Source organism: Dipodomys spectabilis, unplaced genomic scaffold (genome assembly GCF_019054845.1).
Source record: "Dipodomys spectabilis isolate Male_0828 unplaced genomic scaffold, ASM1905484v1 ptg000046l, whole genome shotgun sequence".
Taxonomy (NCBI): Eukaryota; Metazoa; Chordata; class Mammalia; order Rodentia; family Heteromyidae; genus Dipodomys; species Dipodomys spectabilis.
Window position 1 is genome coordinate 7,115,316 of NW_024870723.1, and position 25,596 is coordinate 7,140,911.

Sequence of the window (25,596 nt, forward strand, 5' to 3'; positions counted from 1 at the left end):
AGCTGAGGGACAGAGCTCAGGCCCAGAGTTCAAGCCCCAAGGCCGACCTCTCTCTTCATATATATGAAACGATTCTTTCCTGAACATGATGAAGTGCAGGCTGGAGCCTGAGCAGTCCAGATGTGGAGGTACCCATCATGAGGGGAGACACTTTGATGGTCTCAGATCCTTTCGTCTTCAGGATTTGTTGTTTTGGTACCAACTCCCTCCATTTAAGGTCTTATTAGTAACTCTGACACTTGTGTGACATGGCGACATCTCTTTTCCTCTCTGGGACTTGGTTTCCTCATCTGTACAATGGAAGAGTTTGATGAGCCGCTGAGAATTCTTTCGCTGTAAGGCTTTCCAGATCCTACACACTTCTGGTGCAGGGGTGATGACAAGCCTGGCTGCAGGATGCTCTGCTCTGGGAGGTGGTTCAGCTCTGCCTATGCCTCCAGCGCACTCACCCACCGCAGTGACCTCAGCTTACTGCCACACCCCACCCAGGCGGGAGGACAGACCAAGCTCATTGTGATTCTAAGAGAATCAGAAAGTAAGAATTGGGCAAATGCACAGCATTACACAGACTTCCATAATATGCTAAAAATTACATGCCTGTGAGCAATATCAAGAATTTGTGTTTCCTAAGGAAGAGCACAGAAAATGTTTCTTCTCCATGTAGGTCAGTTCCTGGCCTCAAGGAGGCTGGCACTGCCACCTAGGGAAAGTTCTGGAAATTTCTGGAGGGTGTTTGTCATTGTCACATTGAATGGGAGGGGGGTTATGATTGGCATTTAGAGGGCAAGAACCTGGGATGCCAGCCAGACGGCTGTGCACTGGGCTGCAATGAGATGGATATATACTGACATGAAGATGGCGAGGCCCTCACTCCATAGTCCATAGAGATAGCATTTTCTCATAGCTTCAACTGAGCACCGTAAGTTTCCAGAGATGAAGAACTACGCAAATAGAGGACAGGAAAAGTATATTTTGCCTATTTTCCTAGAATGTTATTGAGACCATTTAATATTTCAGAAACATCACATCACTGATGGCAGAGTGGATCACCTATTTGTCATCCATATGCTACTAATGATTGGGTGTGGAAATTGTTTAACAGGAAAATAGCAAGGAATGTTAAATGGAGGGAGAGACTCTAATTCTTAATCAAGTCTCGTCTTTTCTCATACGCAAACTTATTCATTCCAGGTAGGAAGGAGCCGGCACTGGACTCTTGGCATCCTGTCATCTGGTGTAACAGTGCTCAAGAATTCACAAATTGAAATGTGTAGTATTTTGTTTAAAAATGTTTTCTTCTTGTCTGCTATGAAGGGTATTTAGAGTGGATTTTTTTTGTTTTGTTTTAATTGTGTCTTTCTTAGACTTCTTTTACCTAGAGGAATTTCTTAGTTTTTCTTTGTTTCATGATGCTGGCATTTGGATGAACACAGACTGGTTTTAAGAGAATAAAAGCATGGCATAATTGTTTTCCTTGAGACAGGATCTTGCTAGGTAACTCAAGGTGACCTCAAACTCTCTATGTAGCCCGGGCTCATTTTCAACTCTTGACCTTCTTGCATCTGCCTCCTGAGTGCTGGGGTTACATGCCTGAGCCACCACACCCAGGAACCATATATATATATATATGTATATATATATATGTATACATACACATATATACGTATATATACATATATATGTATATACACACATATGTATATATGTGTATATACATGTATATGTGTGTATATGTATATATACATATATATACACATAGTTTGTTGTTCAAACTCTGTTTAATATAATCAACCAATCAGGGCTGGGGCAATCAGTGTTGTGGCAATACTAAGTCAGTGCTCAAAGAGTAAGAGGACTGACAGAAGGGACTCAGGGTCCACTGGCCAAATCTTGGATAATTTGAGCCTCAAGATAAATGATGATAGTAAAGGAATAGACCTGCTGAATACACAGTTGACACTAATTACATGCATAAATAAGTGTGAACGCAAAGCATTTCCTTGCTGCAGGAATTCAACTGACAACTGTACAAATAATGGTAGGGTGAGACAACCCCCATTAGGTAGCCATCACAGTAATAACTGAGTCAGATAAGAATCATTAGTAGAGTTAAAAATTAGACGAAGAAAGTTGGGGAAGTAACAGGGCATTACATAAAGTATCTTTGGGGCACAGGATGCTTACTGTTAAAATGGGAAACAGCACACAAGTGGCTCATGCCACTCAGCCAGCCTAGACAGTCAAAATGGTGAGACTCCAAATAACCAGCAAAAATCTGGAAGTAGTATTGTGGCTCAAGTGGTAGAGCACCATTCTTGTGCAGAAAAGCTCAGGGACAGCGCTCAGGCCCTGAGTTCAAGCCCCAGTCTCCCCCACCCCCATCCCCACCCCCCGACACACACACAGAGTCACACACAAGTAGAGGATGGAGAGGCAGAGTTTCAGTGGAAACTTGGCAGGTATCACCTTAACCAAATGTTCAAGTTAACACTCCTAGTAATCAGACACACTGATAATAGAGGTGCCTCTAGATGTGATACACCCTAAGAAAAATACAGCATGGTTTCTGTGGTATTCCTGGCCAAGACAAACCTAGTCAAAGGGCAGTCAATTAATGAAATCTGTGAAATGATATGTACAAAAAGAGAGTAAAGCTCAGAACCAATCTATACTATTCATATCCATAGACCATGTTTCTGACGTGGCTTCTAAAGTTCTGTTAATCTGACAGTAGACACATTCTTCAACGTAAACTATTTTATCACTTAACAGAAGTCCCTTTCCTCTTAATCATCAGTTAATATAATTGATCATGAAAGTCATGAGCATTCCCCTCCCTTCCTTAAAATGTAATAAGTTTTCTTTCTTGTAATTCCAGGACGCTCTTAGAATTATCTCAGTGACAGGAAATGATCTTTGTAATTTATCATACAGGAATCAGCTAACTCTGGTCCATGGACTGGTTGTTTTATAAATAAAGATTTATTGAAACATATTTATGTAGTGTGTACAACAGCAGCACTCAGTGAGACAGAGACTCCAGTGTGTACAGAGCTGGAAACAGTTACTGTCTGTCCTTCACGGAACCAGAATAACATAGAATAACCATGTGAGTGTATTAATTATGCTACTATGAAAACAAGAATTCAGATAATATAGAATCATTAACCTTTAATAAATTCATCCAAGTGAGAGATGACTTTTCAATGTGCATTTAAATATTCTCTCTCATACCTGTTTACATTTGATTGCTTGTTTCCAAGACCTAGAATCTGCCAACATTTCTTCAAAATCAGGTTCTTACTATCAAAAGTGGGTTTCAGAAATGTCAATTTCACGATCTTTAAGAAAACAACACTTTTGCTATCTGATACACCAAGATTTGAAGCAAGATCTGCCACTTTCTGGCTGTTAGAAGCTGCTAAAAACACATGGAAGAAAAACATAAGCTTGGGCATGTGACTTGAGCTCTAGTACAGTCTTATTTCTTCATTTATAAAACAGAAGTAAGAAGAGTATGTTTCAGAGCCTTTAAATCCCATTTTCTGCATGGGAGGCTGAAAAGGTTCTCTTTCCCCTACTTTAACCTTGTAATACTAAAACCTTTGCTAAAACTTTTTTTTTTAAGTGAGAGTATGGCCAGGCGCCAGTGGCTCACACCTGTAATCCTAGCTACTCAGGAAGCTAAGATCTGGAGATCACGGTTCAAAGCCAGCCCCAGCAGGAAAGTGTGTGAGACTCTTATCTCCAGTTAACCACCAGAAAACCAGAAGTAGGATTGTGGCTCAAATGGTAGAGCACTTGTGCTGAATAGCTGAAGGACAGTGCCCAGGCCCAGAGTTCAAGCCCCAAGAGTGACCAAAAAAAAAAAAAAAAAAAAGAGTATGTATATCTAGGCTTAATGTCAGAATTAAATAAGAAAAATATACAATATATTCATTATAACCAGAACATATGATATATGTCCCATAAATAGTGTTTTTATGATAACCTAAGTAAATATACAATAAAAATAATTACAATTGAAAACTGAATGAAGCTATGCATGGTGGTACACGTCTGTAATTTCAGCTTCCCAGAAGGCAGAGATATGAGGATCATCGTCTACAGCTAACCCAGAAAAAAGCACAAAACCCTTTATAAATGGAAAAAACCCAACAACTAAAAGAAAAAGGACTGGGGGGGGGGGCATAGAGCTCTTGCTTAGCAAGTGCAAGGCCTTGAATTCAAACTCCAGTACAAAAAATACTCCAAAATACCTAAATATATTGTGAGCATTATTAGATTAGATTGCATGAAGTAAATGTCAATTTTAAGATCTTGATAATAACACTATGGTTATGAAAGACAGTATCCTTGTATTTAGGAAATAAACACATACATGTTTAAGACAGAAAGAACATTGTGTGCAATCCAAAAAGAGACAGAGAACAAATGCTGTAATACAATGTGAACATTTGGTGTTGAATGAAAGATATGTAGGAATTATTCGTATAATTCCTACAATTATGTCAAAATGAGAAAGTGTAAATAAGGCATTAGATCAAAAAGCAAAAATCCATTGTAGCTGAACAAATATTCTTCTAATCTTTCTAGAAGACACCTGAGGTTATATGAGGAGGGAGATGGGGACATGTGCTTGGGTGAGAAGAGAATGAACAGTCCATGGACTGTCATTAGTAAGGCAAGAAAACTCGATTATGCCACCTTTCTACACCCACATCTTGCCTTTCATGGGGATTATCAAGATGCAATTACATCAACAAGAAGTTGAGCACAAAATGGAGTCAATGAGATTTCTTCATTTCTTTGGAGAAAGAAGGTACAGCCAGAACAATTTTCCTAATTTCCTTTTGAAACCAGTGCCAGAGTCAAGGCTAGCTGCACTGTTTTCTTGTAGAAAATTAGATACCTCTACTCAAGTGACTCAGGTGACATTGCTAAGAACTTTTGCAAAATGAAACGAAAGGACCAAAATTGAAGGGTGAAAGATGACCTTTTACTCCAGTGGGGAAAGCAGAGTTTTTTGACCTTTAAAATTCTCCCTCCCAGAAAAAAGTGTTTACCTCATTTCACTTTTTCTTTTTTAAAAGCACTGGTGGCTCAAACCTGTTATCCCAGCTACTCAGGAGGCTGAGATTTGAAGACTGAGGTTCAAAACCAGCTCAGGCAGGAAAGCCCATGGGACTCTTAGCTCCAATTAATCACCAAAAAGCTGGAAGTGGAATTATGGCTCAAGTGATAGAGCACCAGCCTAGAGTATAAAAGCTCAGGGACAGCATCCAGGCCCTGAGTTCAAGTTCCAGGACTGACACAAATTAAATAAAACAACAAACAAATATAAAGTTTGCTAGTAGAGAGACAAGAGAGCAGGGAAGAAAAGTTTAAGTTAGAGCAATAACTCCTTGTATCAGTGTTCAAATCAACGAGATAATAGTTGTGATTTAATACACTACCTGTATTTGAGAGTAAATGAAGTTTAGAAAATTAAACAATAGGGACTGGGAAGATGGCTCAGTGGTAGAGTGCTTGCCTTGCAATGCATGAGGCCCTGGGTTCGATTCCTTAGTACCACATAAACAAAAAGAAAAAAGCCGGAAGTGGCGCTGTAGCTCAAGTGGTAGAGCCCTAGCCTTGAGCTGAAGAGCTGAGGGACAGCACCCAGGCCCAGAGTTCAGGCCCCACAACTGGACCCAAAAAAAAAAAAGAAAAGAAAAAAGAAAATTAAACAATAAAGCTCCTACTTTTAGAACCATATTGAACAGAGATATCAAGGTTGAGGAGGCAAGAACCAAACCAAGTTGAGCCAACCCAGGATGCAGCCCAGCCCAAATGAAATCTTCTCTCTTTTTCTCTCCTAAATGATCTATCATCAAGTAAGGTGATAATTAGTCTCAAGAGTAGATTTTTATAAAAAGTTAAATAAATCCTTTTTCCACAGTCCTCTAAAGCCAGAAATATCCAGAACGCAAAGTGTGCTTAGCATCAGCCTAAATTTCCATCTAAGATGACAAAACCTCTTCCAGTATTTCTTTCATAAACATGCTATGGGGTCCTCTTTGTGGTTGTCAATGAGGAGAAAGCTTCCCAGGCCCCATGCTTATTAGGTAAAGCACAGCAGTAAGGGGACAAAGTGTTGTGGTTCTCACAGCAATCTTATGCTGCCACAGATGAGGAAGCAAAGGCTGTCTAATTAACTTCACGTAAAGCACACACATTAGAAAATAATGAAAGGAAGGCTTTCTGTAAGTCTATACCAGTTCCAAACGCTGGGCTCACTGTTGCTCAACATAGAACACTAGCAAACACATGTATAAGAAGGACCCTATCACTGAAGAAAAGAATATATAATTGAGAGGGCCAAGTGATCAGAGATCCAAGGGCCAAAGTGGCAAAGAAGTTGGAGGAGTGGGAAGGGGCATGGAAACTGCCTTTGGCCTGGGCACCAGTGACTCACGCCTGTAATCCTAGCTACTCAAGAGTAGCTGAGGTCTGAAAATCGTCGTTAAAAGCCCAGCCTCAGCAGACAAATCCGTGGACTCAACTCTAGTCATCCAGCAGAGGTATGACTCAAGTGGTAGAATGCCAGGCCTTGAGAGAAAAAAACAAGCTAAGCAAGAGCATGAAGCCCCTGAGTTCAAGCCTACAAAAGGAAAGAGGACAAAAAAAGCCTTTGTGGGTTTGGTGCCATAGCATCAACATGACACCCAGAAGCCAAGTTTATCCCCTGGAGAATGGCGGGAAGGGCATCTCCTGCAGAGGATGGCATAGGCCCCAGTTGAGAAGGGTAAAATAACCCTTGGAAAAGAGGAGGTTTTTCTGATGGGCCATTAGAGGAACCCCACAAGGACATCTTGGCAACTAGGCTGCAGAAATGTGCAGACATATTGTTGGTTACTGGCCCCAAAGGAGGTGGGAGGGAGGTAAGGAGGAAAGGACTTCTTGGGGTTGCACCCCAGCCCAGCTTGAGTGCACCTCTCCAGGTGCAGCTGTGTGTAGCCTTCATTATCAGCTGCCAAGCTGAGCTCCAGGCTGCTCTGACCCCAACATTAGCAAAATGATGGTTGATTACCTCAGGCCCTTTGTGCTCTACTGAAACAACAGAAATTTGTGCAGAATGTTCACTCTAACTAATTTAATGGAAGTCCAAGAGAGCCAACCTTACAGAATTACAAGAGAGTCGAATGCAGACACCGTAACAAAGGTGGGCAGGCTTCTCCTCGGGCCTTTGCAAGCAGCAGGGGGAGGGGACAAGATGACTTGGTCAGCATCCCACATCAGTGAAGAGGTGGAGCCAGGACTTGAACCCCAGTCTCCTGATGCTGGATTACTGTTTCGTGAAATGATGGCTAGGAGCTTCTCCTGCCTCCTCCATCTCCCATCCTTCTACCTCATGTTACTCTGGTCCCCAGCACTCCAATCCACCACAGCCATCCAATCTACCTCCTTTGGACCACCTGTATTCTTTGCTCCTTGGTCTCTGCTCTTGGAAGCAAAGACTTCATCCACTGTCTTTCCAGTGCTAGACATGGAAAGAGCCACTCAATAAATGTCTGAAGACACTAAAGGAGGTTGTGCCTGAGTCAAAAGTACGGGACTAAACCCTGTTACACGTGTATGCATGCTGGATTGGATGTTACTTAACCTGGACTTCAGCTGATCAAGAATAAAAATTAGGTGCAAGTGGTTCATGACTGTACTCCTAGCTGCTCAGGAGGTACAGATATTAACAATCACAGTTCATGAGACCCCATTTTAAACCAATAGCTTAGCACAGTGGTACACACTTGTCATCCTAGCTACAGAGGTCAGCATAAATAGAAGGATCACAGTTGAGGCAAGCCTGGGCAAAAGGCAAGACCCCAACTCAAAATTAATCAGGGCAGAGTATAGTAGAGGTACTCCCTAGACACTATGTTGAAAATGAACTATACAACTTGTGGACGGGACAGGAGGAAAAAACTGGGAGAGAGTAAGGAGAGGAGAGACTTGTGAAATGTTAACCCCTCTGTGTATCACTTTTACAACAACAATAAAAAAGCTAAGGAAAAAAATAACCAGTGCAAAATAAAAGGGCTGGAGGCATGGCGTATCTAACGAAGCACCTGCCAAGCAAGTGAGAAGCCTAGTTCAAAACTCTGTACTGTCAAAAAAAAAAAAAGGAATAAAAGAGTGTGACATAGAGCCTTCTGCAGGCATGCATGAATAAATGAATGAACACTCTTCTAGCCCAGAAACACTCAAGGCAGGGACATTTCTAATTTGTTGGGCACCCTTAGTTCTTGGTATTGGTGGGTCTTGGGAAAAAACAGCCCACACCGAGGGAGAATATCTGAGCCTGTTGGTAGTCACCAGGCGCATGTGCCTGCATTTCCCATGTGTAGCTTGGGAGCTGGTGCTGGTGTCCCACACTGAGTAAGGACAAAAGCGGCCAAGTGCGTGAGAAGCACTTCGTAGGCAGCAAGGCACTGCCCAGGTGCCCGCTGTCACCTGGGCGAATCATGAGGACCTGAGTGCACCTCTCCTGAGGTTCCCGGGCCCTCATCTTTGGGGAAGCACACCAGCTGGTAAGTGAGGGGCAGAGGAACAGCATGAGACATCGCAGCAGGAGGTGAGGTTCTATTTTTGGCAACAAAGGCAATAAAACAGGGAGCAGATGGGGAGGTGAAACCCTGGCTCCTATAGAAGCTGTGCCAGTGGCTTTGAATTATCTGCCTCCTCCTGACAGCCGGATCCCCCTCTGGCTTCTGTCTCCTGTCTTTTACTAGCTCTCCTCCCCTGCCCCGCCCCCAACCCTGGGCCATGGCCTTGGCCTATGCCTCATAATCAGAAGACATTCCATTCTCCGTGTCTGCCCCATGCTTGCAGAGGACGCTAAGAGCTGTGTCTGGGTGGAGGTGGGACAGCATCCAGGAGAGGCTGGAGAGTGGCAGCGTGGGGATCTCGCTGGACGCACAAGTCAGGGTCAGGCCATTGGCTTCAAAGAAGCTAACGTTGACCCCTCAAGAGACAAACTTTTTTGTTTGTTTGTAAAGCAGCACTGGGGTTTGAACACCTTGCTGGGAAGATGTTCCACCACTTGAGCCATGCTTCCAAATTTTAGTTAGGTTTTTAATGTCGTATTTTATCCCAGGGGACTAGACCACATCCTCCTATTTGCATTTCCTGAATAGCTGGGGTGACTGATGACATGCACCACCACGCCTGACTTTTTTAGTGTTTAAGGACTTGCCAACTTTTGACCTAGGGTTCGACCTGAAATTCAGTCCTCCTGATCTCTGCCTCCCAAGTATCTAGGATGACAGATGAGAGCCACTGAAGCAAGAAACAAAATCTTAGCATCTGCGTATTCATTGAGAATCCAATTAGGCAAATATACTTGTGTTCCTGCTATGTTCTGGGCACTGTGAAAGACTCTGAGAACATAATGACGAATAAGATCTGTCTGGCCTTACAGGACAAGAGAAAGGGCATTAAATACAGTCAGTAAGCTGTGTAGTAGATGTATCATGAAGAGAGAAAACATTGCGCTTATGAGGACATGCATACTTTTGAGGCCTTGGGTGGCAGAGTACACTGTTACAGAGAAGTCAGAAGCTTAGATTTAGTAAAACTGTGCAGGTGAAAAGAAAGGAGCCTTGGGGGTGGGGGACACAAAGGAAGAAGATGAAAGAGCTCCCCTCCCAGCACAGAACAATGAAGCCAGTTGAAATTATTTTAAGGAAAAGGGAGTGGAGCTAAAGAAATGCATTTGATTGGGTACATTGTACAAAACATCCCAAAGAAGCCCCTTTATGCCACTAATTCAGGTAATAAAAATGGAGGAGTTGTGGTGTTGATACTAAAGACATGGACTACGGAGGAGCCCCAAGAGAAGGTGGCAAACATGGAGGGGGGATTGCTGTGAGGGCAGGACTTTGTAAGGTGTGTGGAGGAGTTCAAGCTCTATCATTTCCATACACCTTTGGAGTCTGAATCAGCCATATCAGTATGTTGTGGTCCTGGGGGAGATGAATGGGAGGAATTCGCTCACCAGAAGGTCATCTGACAAGTGTGGAATCAGGATAAAAGCATATGTACTTCAGATTGTGGGGTTTCTTTATGTCTCCACTCTGACTCTGATAACGCCGTATTTTCCTGGTTTCCTAAACTCAGTGGAGAGCATTGTTCTCAGGGATATCTGCAAAAAAATGTGTCTCATTCAACTTTGAGGAGCTGAATCACCAAAAGCTAACTTAGGATGGTAACTGGACAGGAAAATGACAGGCCTCAGGCTCCACCCGTCCCCTCTAAGAAACTGAAAAACATCATTGAACTGGGTTTTCTTTTTTTTCTTTTCTTTTCTTTCTTTCTTTTTTTTTTTAGCTTTATTCACTGAAAAATTCTTCTGCTGAGAAATACAAACTCTTTCACCATTATAAATACTGTTTTGATAACAACACTGTACTTTTCTCAAATACCCAGATGGAAGACCATATGCAAAATAAATTCCAAGGAGTTTTTTTGACTGGCCATCTGCTGGAGTTGGAAAGAAAGCCTGCCTCTTTTTCTACTCTGCAAAAATTTCCACTGAGAATCCTACTTGCTTCAGCGTGGTGCCACCTGCTGCTGGAAGCTGGGTACCGATATTGCAAATGGACACAGGGAAATGTGGGTCTCTCTCTCTCATGAAATAAACTGAATCTCAATTAATATGGGAAATAAGCTACAGAGGGTCACATTTTCCATTCACAGCTCTTCTGGTTGGTGTAAGGAGTCACAAAGCAAAGTGCACCTGTGTGTGATCATGCATACACATGTGCACACACACACACACACACACACACACACACACACACACACCTGAGACATTGTCACGACATTGTTTACCAACATAATTAAGTTCTTCATCTCTGATAAAGCTTCACGGTTTGGCTTTACCTGTCAAAAACTGTAAAGGCTATCTTTCGATGTACTTTGAGGTATCTATCTGAAGAAAATGGAGGCACTGGTGTATAAAGATACTTTATGAGAGTGTTCTCTATAACATTACTTGTTGAACCAAAAAATGTAAGAGCTACTACATGCCCATAAGGAGAGAATGACTTTCAAAGTTATGATGAATTTGATGCAGTCCTGACCTGCAAAGGTATCTAAAATATACTTGGGGGAAGGGGAAATGCAGGCTAAGGAACAATAATGTAGAATATAACCTTTTTTTTGTTAAATAAAAATCTGCGCTGGTTATAGGTATTCATGCCTGCAATCACAGCTGCTCCGGAGGCAGAGATTGGGAGGATCATGGTACAAAGCCACCCAGGCAGTCAAGTTAGCAAGAGCCCCGTCTGAGCCAATAAGCTGGGTGTGGTGGTATGTGCCTGTCATCCAAGCTGTTTGGAAGGCATAAATAGGCATACAAAGACCCTCCTTTGAAAAATAACTAAACCAAAAGGGCTCGGGATTTGGCTCAAATCAAGTCTCAGAGTAGCTGCTGAGTATGCTCAAAGCCTCAAGTTAAAAAATATATACCTTGGTGCTGGGAAGGTGGCTCAGTGTTTGCCTTGCATGCATGAGGCCTTCCCTGGGTTCAATTCCTCAACACCACATAAGCAGAAAAAGCCGGAAGTGGTGCTGTGGCTCAAGTGGTAGAGCCCTAGCCTTGAGTTAAAGAGCTGAGGGATGGTGCCCAGGCCCAGAGTTCAGGTCCCATGACCAACAAGTAATAATAATAATAATAATTACATACCTATTACAACGTGTGGTTGTTCATACAGAGAAAAGGCTGAAGGATATACATCAAGTGTTGAAAGTGATTTCTGAGAAGTGGGGATTTTTTTCAGTTTTTACACAGTTTTACTCAGATGAAGTCTAAACATATTCACACAATTACAGATTTTCAGTGCATCTTTTTTATGTTTTTGAGAAAAAGTTTTACTATATAGCCTAGATTGGCATGGAACCCATGACCTTCCTGCTTCAGCCTCCCCCATACCGTAATTACAAGCATAAACCACCACATCTGGCTAAGTAGTTTTAATAGCCTCAAACTGCAATCAACCCAAATGTCCATCAGTAGCTAAAGATATAAACAAACTGACACCAAGTTCTAATTGAAAACTCAGAAATTAACAGAATTATTGACATATGCTACAAGAGTCAATCTCAAAATAATTATGTTGAGGGAAAGATGCCATTCCAAAAGAGAGAAAGCCCCTTCCATATGAACCCATTTATCTAACATTCTAGAAATGGAAAATGAGAGCAGATCCACAATTACCTACTGTTATGAGAGAGGGACATGAAAGGAAATCAAGAAAGGACTGAAAAGGGTCATGAGGAAACATTTGTGGGATAGAGATCATCAATTTCTTGATTTTGATGCTAAGAATGTATGTATATATATACACACACATATACATTCATGTGTTTGATATTATTTGATATGTATATATCAAATTACTTCTTTAAAATATATGGAGTCTAAATATTTTGAAAATGAACTATACAACTTGTGGGTGGGAACAGGAGGAAAAAACTAGGAGATAGCAAGGGAAAGGATAACATTGTTCAAAATGTAGGGGGTTGGGGATTTAGTTCAGTGGAAGAGCCCTTGCTTGACAAGTACAAGGCCCTGAGTTCAGTCCTCAGCTCTAGAAAAAGAAATAAATGTACTCTTTATCTGACTTATATAACTGTAACCTCTCTGTACATCACCTTCACAATAACAATAAATATGTAAAAATACTTAGAGTCTATTGTAGACCAGTTATATCTCAACAGAGCTGGCCTTTGAAAGGTACAAGACAAAACGGCTATCTATACTAGTAGAGCACCTTGCAAGGTGAAGCCCTGAGTATTGCCAAAAAAAAAAAGTCTCCCCAGGAGATGCTTAATGATCTTAATGATTATAAAGAGTAAAAAAAATAGTAACTTCATAGTAGAGGAATCTAGCAAACACTAAGTGATGGACATGACAATGACACCCTGACCCTCTTGACATGTGACATTGTGGGGTATTCTTGCCAAAAATGTGTTATCTGAACCTACTCGTGAGAAAAAGAAGGCTGAAAATAATCTGATCTGTGAAATTTAAAGGTCATTTTCAAAATAAATAAATGACTGGTGATACTCAAGAGAGTCAAAGTCACAAAAGATAGACAGGTGGAAGAACTGCTACCACTTAGCGAGGACCAAGGAGAAATGTTGGCCAAATGAGTCAGGGATCACAGCATGGGTCCTGTACCAGAAAAATTCACTAGTAGAACAAGAAAAATCCCAATAAGCTATAACATCTAACAATGTCACGTCAATGTTCCTGTCCCAGTCTGGGTAATTATAGAAAATGCTAACATTGGGGAAAAGTATACAGCAACCAACATTGTACTATTTTTTGTAACTTTTTGTTAAATCTAGAATTATTACACACAAAAATTAAGTTTTTAGATAAACAAAAGCTGAGGAACATTGTCAGCAACAGATCTGGACTGCACCATGGAAATTCTTCAGGCCAAGGGATAATACCATAAGAGAGAATTCTAGACCAATGCAAAAGAATGAAGAGCATTATGAATGGAAAGTTTATCTAGGGAAAGTATAATAGACATACGTGGCTTTGTTTTCTTTTTGGTGCCAGTGCTGGGGTTTGAACTCAAGGCCTAGGCATTGTCCCTGAGCTTTTTTGCTCAAGACTAATGCTCTACTACTTGAGCACAGCTCAACTTCTGGCTTTTTGGTAGGTACTTGGAGATAAGAGTCTCATGGACTTTCCTGCCCAAGCTGGCTTTCAATTACAATCCCTAGATCTTAGCCTCCTGAGCCACCAGCACCCAGCAAATATACTTTTTTTTAGCTTCTTTAAGATACTTAACTTTTTTTTAACCAGGTGTGGTTAACCAACACCTATAATGCCAGTACTTGAAAGGCTAAGGCAGGAAGACCATGAGTTTGATGCCAGCCTTGACTATATATCAAAATACAAAGAAGGAAGGAAGGAGGGAAGGAAGGAAGGAAAAGGAAGAAAAAAGAAAAAGGAAGGAAGGAAAAGTTAACTTTTCAAAGCTTAAATAATAAGCATGTGTTATGGAATTAGATGATATATGACAAGAGCATGTAAGATGTAGTAAAAATAGATGCATGCTATAGTAAGGTATTTAGATTTTGCTTGAGATAACAACAGGTAAATATGCTAAATTAAAGACATAATTTAAATCTTAGATTCTAAGTCCTAAGACCAAAACTAAAAAGATAAAAGTAAAATCTCAAAATATTAATTAAAAAAGAAATGGCCAGGTGTTAGAGGTGAATCTTAGGTGGTATTACACACTAAATATAAATGGACACACTAATTAAAAGGCAGGGATTGTCAAGCTGGATAAAAGGCAGTAACTCAAGTGCAAGCCAACAAGAAGCACTCTTTAAACCTGAAGACAAGGTGGAAGTAAGAGAAGGGTAAGCGCTATCTTGTGCAAGTACTAAGCCAAAGAAATTTGGAGGGTGCCATACTATATCAGACAAAGCAGACTTCATGACAGGGAAAGTTACTTTATAAGAAAGTCAAATCATAAAGCTACACCTAGAGCTCCAAATTACTTGGTGGAAACGGATATAATGAAAGAGAGAAGCTGGAAATTTCACCATCACTCAGTAGGTGGTAGAACATGTAGGTAGTACGTAAGAAAGAAAAATGGGATGCTCCCAAGAGCCAACTTGCCATAATTGTTGGTATGCCAACAACTCCAGAACACAAATTATTTTAAGTGCATGCAAACATTCATCAAGATAGGCCGTAAGAAAAATTGTTATTAAATGTAAAGGGATCAAAGTGATGAAGGATGTACTTTTTGATAGGCATGGTGAGGCACACCTATGATCTCAGATATATGGGAACCAGGAATGGAGATCGCAGTTTGAAGCCAGGGTGAAAAAAAGAAAAAGTTAATGAGACCCTATTGCTCAAAACAAGCTCTATGCGGTGGCATCCGCCTGTAACTCCCTCTACACCAAAAGTGGAAGTAAGAGGATCACAGTTTGAAGCCAGACCAGGGCAAAAGTGAGACCCTCTCTGAAAATCAAACTAAAGAAAGGTGGGATAGCTTAATTGGTAGAATGCGGCCTTAGAAAGTACCCTCCCCTCAAGAAAAAGAAAGTAGTGCTTGATATTAATTAAATTAAATTAGAAATCAAAAACAAAAATTACTTGGCAAGCACTCTACCACTGAGCCACCTTCCTAGCCCAAGAATTACTTGGAAAATCTCAAAATTATTGTAAAATTGAGCAACACATTTCTAAATAATCCAAGGCAAACCTTAAGGTAAATTAGTAAACGCTCAAACCACATGATAATGAAAATGTAATATATACAAATTTCTGAGATGCACTCAAAAAGAATACTGCAAACTTTATTGCTTAAAGTTTAAAAGTTAGTAATCCTATGTTGGCTCCTTTAAAAGTTAAGAAAAAGAAGCAATTTAAACTAAAAAATAGAAAGAAGGACATTACATTAAAATAAATCAATGATTAAATGAACAAAGAAAATAAAATCATAAGTGGATTCTTTTAAAAGATTGGTAAAAATGATAAATTCTTAACTAGACTGTCACTTCAAAACAGAAAAATTACCACTTACCACAACAATATTATTTAAAATATTTTGATGTCAAGTGAGATAAGACAGTCTAATTCTTTGAAAGGCACAAGTTAACTATATCTATTGGAAAAAATGATCCTACAACTTCACATATTCCTCAAAAGAAAGCCCAGGCCCAAATACATTTGACAGTAAATTCTTTTGAGCATTTAATAATAGCAAAACTTGCAACTAAGTAGAGGAAGAAATACTTGCCAATTCTTTTAACAAAAGGCATACATTAGCCCCATACCAAAACCAAATATAAATGTTACATATCAGCTAGTCTTATGAATACACATACAAAATATTAATGTGTTGCAAAGGGGGTTCATCTGTATATAAAAAGGAGAATACCTAAATGACATTTATATCAAGAATGCACCATTTAAAAGATCATTCAATCAACTCATCACATTATCAAAATAAAGAATAAATCATAAGATCAATTCAATAAACACAGAAGAGGCATATGATGAGAATAAGCATCTATTTATGACAAGAACTGTTTGCCAACTGTAAAATTGAAACTCCTTCATGTAACTAAAGATTTTTAAAAATAAGTTTGGCAATTTCCTACAAAGATAAATATACACATATAACATGACACAAAATGTCACTTCTGGATATTACACCAAAAAACACCCATCTAGAAAATAACTTACATAGTCATGGCAGTTTTATTTTTAATATCCACAAACTGGAAATAACCCAGATGCCATCAGATGCTAAGTGGATAAAGGAATTGTGATAATTCCTACACTGGAAAGCTATTCAATAATAAAGAAAATATAGATAACTGAGATATACAAAATGCATGGATGAGTCTCAAAAACAGAATTCTAACACGAAAAAACTCAAAAGAGCACATACCATATAAGTCTACTTATCTAACCTTATTTTTTGTGTGTATATGTGTGGTACTGGGAATTGAATTCATGCCTCCTGTTTACTTGGCAAGCATTCCACCACTTGAGACGTACCACCAGTCCTTTTACTGTTTTTGGTTTTGTTTCTTTTCAAATATGGTCTGGCAATAAAAACTTCCCTTGGGCTGGCCTTGAACTTCCCTCTTCTTGAATGTTACAGGTTTGACTTTTGACGATTGACGATCTTATTAATTCTATTAGATTTTTAATGTGTGCTGACACTATTGGCTTGAACTCAGGGCCTCACACTCTCACTTGGCTTTTTTTGCTCATGGCTGGTGCTCTACCACTTGAGCCACACCCCCACTTCGGGCTTTTTGCTCATTAATTGGAGATATAAGTGTCTCAAAGATTTGTCTATTAGGGCTGGCTTCAAATCATGATTCTCAAGTCTCAGCCCCTTGAGTTGCTAGACTTATAGGTGTGAGCCACTGGCATCAGCTCTTTTAATTTTTAATACAGTTGGAGCTACCTAATTAGCCTTGCTAATAGACATAGATAGCTGTGGACCTGGGAAGGAAAGGCATCTGTGGAGTAAAGCCACAGAAGTGAGAGATTGGAGAGAGCACAGAGAACAGCTAATAGTTATTTCTTAAATTAACTTTATTGGAGCATAATTTACATGCAATGAAATGCACCTGGTGTAAGTTAATAGTTGGATGATTTAAAAAAAAATGTTTACAAACCCATACGACTGCTGCCTCCTGGAGTGCTTCCATTTAAAAATTAGTACTTCAAGCTGTTTTGTGTGTAGTAAATCATAATTTTATTATAGGTTTTGTAGTTCAACATTAAAACCAATATGAAGACAACAAAACATATGAAAACCACAGGCCTACGAGTCAGTGCTAGACTTAAGGCTTATTTCCTGAGCAGGTCATTAAATTTCCCAAAGCCTCATGGACCTTATCCATGGAATGGAGATCTTTAAAACAACAACAACAACAACAACAAAACCAAAAACGTGCCATAAGGTTAGGGTGAAGATGAAAAGTAATCATGCTTCTAGCCCAATGTCTGGAACACAGCAGGCCCACCCAGAGATAACTGCCTTGCCATAATTAGACAGACCTTTGTTGCACAGCGACCCCGCAGTTCATGTTTATGGTATGGACTGCACATCTTGCCAAAGAATGTGAAATCATTCTAAATAGTCTGGTAAGAGACTAAACAGAATAGCAATTTTGAACACTTCTTCCCTACTTCTTCTATGTCACAATCAGTGGCAAAAACTCTGAAGGATTCCAAGCTCAAACACTTTGCTTATAAGTGCCACAGGCCGGGCATTTGAGAATTGATTCTGGAACAAATTCAAAGCAGGACTCTTGAAGAGACTCACTTACAGGTTGTCAGACTAGTTCCCTAGCCTTTAGGCAAGAGCCCAACACCCTCCATCTTATACCACTGCAAGTTGGGGCATCCCTCTCCTACGGTTTTCCCAAATGGCCCCAGTCTCCATGTTCTACTTCTGGTATCACTAAGACCTGTCCTCTCATGGCAAGACCCACTTCTTCAGTGGACTTACCTGTCACCCTCTCACCCTCCCCATTCAACTCTGCATACTGCCAACACCCACCATATACCCACGAGTCCCCCTCTTAATCAGGCTCAGCTTCCTGGGGTTCCTTCAGCCCAGCTCCTCGCACACAGGACTCAGGATACAATCAGTCACAAGCACAAATAATTCAGGGGTCGTGGGGACAGAGTGCCATCTACCTGAGCTGTGAAGAGCTGCAACTCCTCAGGTAGAATCCACGAGCGAGGGTAGAAGTTGTACTCTTCGGGGAAGAGGGTCTGCATAATTCTCACAGCTCTGCTCAGGGTGATTTTACGCACCATCTCTGTCATACCTGGAGAGGAGACCAACCGTCAGGTTTGAACAAGCACATGTCATCATCTATAAAGTGGGCATTATTTGGGATCTTTAAAACCATCCATCCACCATGGCCACTTTTTAAAAGCAGTGTTTACAGTAAGTATGAGTTGTTCCTCGCAGTAGTGGCTCTTTGGAAAGAGCTACCAGAATAGTGAAAGAAGACAGCATTCATTATAAAAAATGAAGCATCCCTTTGAATAGATGGGTTTTCACCCAGTTTATCATCTGGCTGCCATTTCAATAGGTAATGGGCACAAGAAGAATTTCTATCTTGCACTTAAAACTTAATACCCTCTTTAGTTGGGGGCTAGCGCACATATTTCTGAGATTCTTTCTATCTTTTACCCTAGAGAATATTATCTAGTAGACTCTGGTGACATGATGAGAAAATTAAGTTTCCAGGTTTTAATCTTTCATGAGTATTGAGGTATAAAATAGAAAAACACACACAAACACCTTTCAGCATAAAATCTGTCTTCTTGGATCAAGGACAGGAAATGGAAAGGCTATCAAAGCAAAATTTATAGTTTGGGGTGGGGAGAATGTAATTCATAGGAATTCTTAGTTCTAAGTACTTATATTGACATTGATCAGCTTTCATTAATTTGACCAGAGGAAACTGAAGTGTCTCATCTAAAACATACTTTAAGAAATAATGGTGGACATTATTTTTGTAACATCATTGGTATCTCTGGCAAGCAAGGAAACAATATTGTTTATCTTAGCAAATTTTAAGAAATAGGTTAAAAAGAACTACAAAATTTAGCCTGCTTATTTAAGGCTAAAAATGCATATTAAAAATAACCTGTATCCTGAAAGAGATTAAAGTGGTCCATGACTGTCATTAGAAATGAGCATGGCACAATTATCTCTAATAGAAATTAGAGTTCCCCGTAGCTTGGCATGCCCCAATCATCACATGTTTAAAATGGGCCCAGTCAGAGATAATGATGTTTCTCTTGACCCTCATGTTCAGGAACCAAATGAACATCTGAGAAGGAAGATTAGAATTACAACTTCTCCCTTCCCTTGGCATATCAAAAAGCTCAATAAGGGCTGAAGTTGTGGCACAGCAGTAGAGCACCTGTCTAGCAAGAAGTTAATACTTAACCACTCTAGCACTTGAGCCACAGCTCTACTTCCAGACTTTTGGTGGTTAATTGGAGATAAGAGTATCATGGACTTCCCTGCCCAGGCTGGTTTCAAACCACCATACTCAGCATCCTGAGTAGCTAGGATGACAAGGCATGCGCCTGGCCAATGGTTCCTTTTGTAACATGCATCCTTAGTTCCCCACTGCTAACAGATCTGGTTTCCAAGTTTACCTTTGTGTCTCTAGGGAGTTCTCCACTGAAAGCAGCTAACTTCAATTGTGTCCTAAAGGTCAAACGCTGCCCATCCCTAACACTGCCTGCCCTCTGGCTGTCAGAACCCTGCTTGAAGGAATGTCTGATATCCACTAGTCACCAAAACAGCCCCCCCCCCCCCCAGCCCAGCTCTGTATCCCTGCAGGGCTGCCAGGAAAAGAATCACAGGCAACTCACAAGATTTGCCATAGAAGCTACTGTCATTCCTGCCTCTAGCCACTCAGACATGGATGGGAGAAGTGGCGGCATCTTATGCCACATTCCTGCTGGTCAGGACTGGCCTCTTCCCTTAGCAGTCGCAGCACCCAACCTACCCAAGGTATCCCCTCTCTCGGCTCTAGATCTAACTATCTGGTCCTCTCTGCTAAAACTTGAACTTGACTTGGTGTACCAATCATGTGTTTTTCTGAGGCTCTATGGCTTCATCCTCCATTTTGGTCATCTATCTTTTACTCCTGGGGACTGAACGGCCACCTGAGCAGCACGTAGAGCTGAGGTTTTGCTTTGTTCTCGTCAATGAACCTCCTCTTTTCACCCTCATCTATGCTCCCTCTAAGTCTACCCAAAAGGTAGACTCCTCCTGCCTGTAATGTGAGCCCACTGTCCAGGGTCTTGCTACTTACTAACAGGCTCTATGGAGGCTGACTGACTTCCTAAGTTTCTCAGTAAGGTCTATCTCTAGATGTTTCTGCAGCAGCTGTTCCCTTACCAGATGGAGAAACTAACTCAGGCCGAGCTTCTGACACCATGGGCATGCTTCCTGAGGTCTGAGTTCTGTCTGCTACCCTGGAGATGCAAGGCCTGAGGGTCTTAAAGCATTGGAATCAACCAGGAGACCAGTCCTCAGGTTTCCCCACACAGCCCCGTCAAAGCAAAAACAGACTGAGCTATATGTATTTGGAGTACTCTGTAATCACCATTGATAAAACGTGCTACAGCAAATATTTTTTTGGGATTCACCTCCTCTTCCTTTGTTCCCACTGTTACTAATTAGTTCATCTTCGGCCTGGGTTCCACCTCGTAGCTAAACCCATTTCCTCCCAGCTTTTCTGCCACTGCCAATGTGGCCCTCAGGATGATCTTTCTGAAAGACAAGCTGGCCTGGGCTATTGTCTCATGTAAGTGTCTCAGTGGTTCTCAAACCCTTCTGGCTATGACAGTGATGTGTCAGGCCTCTGCTTGTCACTTCATTGCCCCATTCATCGGGTCCACTTGAGACATCCTGTGTCACTTGTCCTTCACTGCATGAGCAGCATGCACAAAGAATTTCGTGCCTTTGTTCCCTGATTGGCACTTGGGGAGGGGGCGGGCATTCATTCCTGGAGGCTCAGCTCATAAGCCAATCTTCTTCAGGATCTCTTACGCTGCCTGACACCCACACAAAGCTGGATCAGGTTGCGTGTCCTTGCTCACTCAGGACTCCTAGGTACTCCAAGCTACCTCTGGAGTCACACTAACATCGTGCTTTATTCTCTTGCGCACCTTTCTTCTTGTCTTTCTGTGTCCCCAGAGCCCAGACATCCAGCCAAAAGCCACAGATGCCTCACTGAAGCTCTACTTCATCTACCCTGGACTACCAAATATCTCAGACCACGGAACTCAATAATTAACTGTTCTTTAGAAGCTGAGAATCGATCATTTGGGATTATCTTAAAGCAAAGACACAGCTATTTTTATAGTAAGTCTTAGCTCAGTTAAGATACAATAATGTGTTTTAAGCAAAGAAATTACCCAAATAAAACCTAATGTGGTGACACAAATAAAATATATTACATGTGTATGTATACCCAGAAGTTTTTTGTTTTGCTGTACATGACGTGTCTATACATATCTGATACATTCACCAGAGCTTATTATGCTAAGTTATAGACCAATCCTGGAGAATGCATTTTCATACTTATGGGATGAGAGACACAAGAAAAACTTGGATATAACTCATATCAAAGAACAGAAGGTTCTGGAACTACCCTGGGGCTGAGGCTTGCTATCTGTCATAGGGTAGAGGATGTGCAGTGCTGTGTGTTCGTTTGAGAGGATCTAAGGCCTACTTGTACAGCAGATCAATTACTATTAGGAAAGTGGAAAATTACACGTTCCAGTCACTGGCATGGGGAATTTGGGAAGGGGCCAACTTGTTTCTTTGGAATGAAGATTCCTTTATCACCGTTCATAAACCTATTTCTCTGGGAGTACTTCTTTCTATATTTCTCCTTTGTTTTCCTAGAGTACAGCCATAGCTGCTTCTCACCACTCTCCACCATTTAAGTGATTTCTTCGGAAGCAGATGGAGAAAATGTGGAAGAAGCCTCATGTTTGAGCAACTCTGTTTTCAATTCAAAGAGTTGTTCTCATCTAAATCGTGTCTTCCCAAATCTCAGGAAGTCTTTTTAGTGGCATCAGGAAGAAACCTTTCTCTGAGCAAGAGCAGCAAGGCAGAGAAAATAGCATTAAAGTGGTATTCTCTTAACAAAACCCTTTCTCCTCGTCTAAGAACAACTTTGACCTTGGGGTAACTTCCATCTCTGTTCCCTTGGAAACCAATAAAGGTATACGGCTCGCTGTGTTATTCCACCACAAAGCACATAGTTCAAATGACTCCTGATTGGTAATACCTGGTTGGAAGCCATAGCTCCAGGCTTTCGTGAGTGTGGTGAGATGTGTTCTTGGAGGGAACTTGAAAGGTGGACTGTGGAGCAATTATGAGAGCTACTGACTCCTATGCAGCACCTAAGCCAAGGCAGACATGGATCCTGTCTAGAGACTAGACCCTGAGATTGTTACAAATACTCTACTGAAGAGATATGGCTGTAACTGAGTGGAAGATAAGCTGTGTTTCTTGATCATGCATCTTCTAAATGATTATGAGCTACCTGTGGCCTACGGCAGCAACTTGGAAAATCTCCATGCTTAAGTTGAAAACCACTGAGCAGAGATGGTAAAACTAGCCAGTGTATGACCTGCAGGTACTGGGTTTCCTGAGCAAGGTCTTCTTAAAGATATAATATAGAATGCCAAAGATAAGTGAGGAAATTAATGCTCTCTTTTGTATATAGATGGAATTCTTTTGTATATAGATGGAATTATACTAAGAAAAACCATCTCTATTCAGCCAACTACATGCTGACATATAAAAAGGATAAATACATTTAAGGTTGGGAGGAAATATAAAAGATAGGCACACTGTTATTTTGGCAGATGAGGGATGAGATTCAGGGTGATGTTCCCTTTAAAAATGTATTATACCAGGGCTGGGAAGGTGGCTCAGTGGTAGAGTGCTTGCCTTGCATGCATGAGGCCCTGTTCAATTCCTCAGCACCACATAAACAGAAAAAAAAGCCAGAAGTGGTGCTGTGGCTCAAGTGGTAGAGCGCTAGCCTTGAGCTGAAGAGCTGAGGGACAGTATTCAGGCCCAGAGTTCAAGCCCCACAACTGACAGAAAAAAATATATTATACCATATTCTGTGCAGTAAAATAACTAAATATAAGACCCTGTGGGTGGAGAAACTTAACCAAGTATTTCCTTCTCCCTAACTGTCCCACTACCCCGAACCTCTGACTTCACATAGGCATGAACAAAAGCAATGAAAAATAGTGACCATAGCAGGAGGAGGTGACGGATGTTCCGATGTGTTGGCAGTGGCAATTTTCTGGTGAGTGCCTGTGTCATTATGTACTAGCTGAGGCTGCCTATAGCCCAGGGCACTTAGAATGCAGACTAGAGAATCTGGTTTTGAAAATGGTTATCTCCAAATAAGATCATTAAAGAGGGGGGAAACTGATACTTCCTTTATAGGATACATTCCTAGAATTTTAGTTCCCATGGGAGGAATGTTCCAGTTCATTTGGAGCATATAGTTTCATCACTAGACCCCCCCCCTATATTATATCTATAACCTAACAAGTGAAAAATCATATTCTCCCACCAGTGGAATTAGACCAAGAAAGCCTGTCTCAATGTCTGCAAAAGCTAGTCTGCACTCTTGAAGTCCTGGGAGGCTTAAGTCCTGATTATCTCTGTGCTAACTTTCCTCCCATGACAACAGCAATGCAGCAGAACACACAGGCAGCAATTCCCAATTAAGAGTCTTCAAGTTTGAGCTCAACACACTGTCATGGTTTTTTTTTTTTTTTATAGGTGGTAGAAACACCAGAAACACTTTCAAATGTCAACAATAACAGCAGATACCTGGAAACTTGTTCACTTGACCAGAGAATATGTCATTGTCATGAAATGAAACTCCATGCCAGTAGATGTCACAAGGCAAGCGTCGGCCAAATGGAAACTAGAATACAGAAAACCAAAATGTGATTAATTAGCGAGGCAGTGGTAGCCCATGCTTATCATCTGAGCTATTGAGGAGGCTAAAATCTGAGGATCACGATTCAAAGCCAACCTGGGCAAGAAAGTCTGTGAGACTCTTATCTCCAATAAACCACCAGAAAAGTAGAAGTGATACTGTGGCTCAAAGTGGCAGAGCGCTGGTCTTGAGCAAAAGAGCTCAGGGACAGTGCTCAGGCCCTGAGTTCAAGTCCCATAATGGACAAAAAAATATGTGATTAATTACAAAAGGGATAGGGACCATAGTGGGTGTCCACTAGGTACAATTCCTAACACCTGGCACACGACATGATTGGGTTATCCTAATGAGCATGTGAGGTAGATGATACAGTCTTCCATTTGTAGATGAAGAAACAGATTCAGACAGGTTTGTCACATACACATGCCACTGGCTTTACAAGCACAATTTCACTTCAGTTCTCATAGCTAGATTCTAATGGAATATTCCCTTTTAGCTAATTAAAAATATGAGGCTATAGAAAATAGTTTGACATGCCTTAGGTAGCACAAAGTTTATGGAAGGGGAAGAATCAGGGTTTGACTCCAAGTCTACCCAAATAAACGCTTACCTCTTTCCCTTTCTTTGCAAATTGAAACTCTCTACCCATCCCTGAAAGAATGAATAGAACCTCTCCCCCCTCTCTCCCTCACACAAGGGCAGGATATATCCCCAGTGCCTAAAACAGTTCCTGGAACCCTACAGTAAAGACTTTTTGCATTAATACATGAACAAGTTAAGAGGGGTCATCTGACTCAAGATGAGATAACTAGATTCTGTCTTCCAGGAATTTGGAAATCTGAGATGCCAGGCAGCCTCAGCTGGCCCTTGAACTGGAGCAATAAAAAATATAAAAAGCCAGAGCTGGGCAGCTGGAGCAGCTATGTACAAAGAGAAGCCAGTCTGCTGAGAGAGAGAGAGAGAGAGAGAGAGAGAGAGAGAGAGGTGAGGCCATGTTGCCTGGAGACAGATGGAGAGGCCTCTGGTCCCAGGGCTTGCAGTCCCATGAGCTGGCTACCGCTTCTTCCCTTGGGTCCTACAAAACAGGCTTGTATCCCGAGAATATCTTTTTGGGGTGTGCTGAAATCCTCTTTGGCACAAGCTGCGAGGTTTCAATTATTTGCAGTCAGAAAAATCCTTCAGTGAGACAGAAAGGTTTGTTCTTTCCACTCCATCCTGGTGCCTCTTCAAAGTTATTAACACGTTCTGCATTTACAGAACATGTTGTGTAAATCTGCATCTCAGCTGACCTTGTTAAAAAGGGAAAGGAAGAACATGCTAGCTCATATTTAGAACTTGCTTGTTAGGAGTCCAAATGAAGAGAAACACCAACACATTAAATAACATTGTTCAGTTTCCACGCTAAGACAACAGTTAATCTGAATTTTTATCTGCTCTTAAGTTGAGGGGCTAGGTTCCGGTAGGAGGACATGGCATGACTAACGAGATTCCAGTTGTGACTCGATGCTATCCAATCGTTTC

The 25,596-nt window shown here is 41.1% G+C and overlaps 1 protein-coding gene across 1 annotated transcript in view; it reads right to left on the minus strand.

Moving 5' to 3' along the window:
* Ttll11 (tubulin tyrosine ligase like 11) overlaps positions 1-25,596 on the minus strand; it is a 226,743-nt gene that overhangs the window by 163,106 nt on the left and 38,041 nt on the right. The window contains exons 2-3 of the mRNA XM_042678654.1: positions 23,964-24,060; positions 18,251-18,384 (exon numbers count right to left, since the gene is read on the minus strand). Of these exons, the coding sequence (XP_042534588.1) occupies positions 18,251-18,384; positions 23,964-24,060 (231 nt within the window). The remainder of the gene's footprint in view (positions 1-18,250; positions 18,385-23,963; positions 24,061-25,596) is intronic.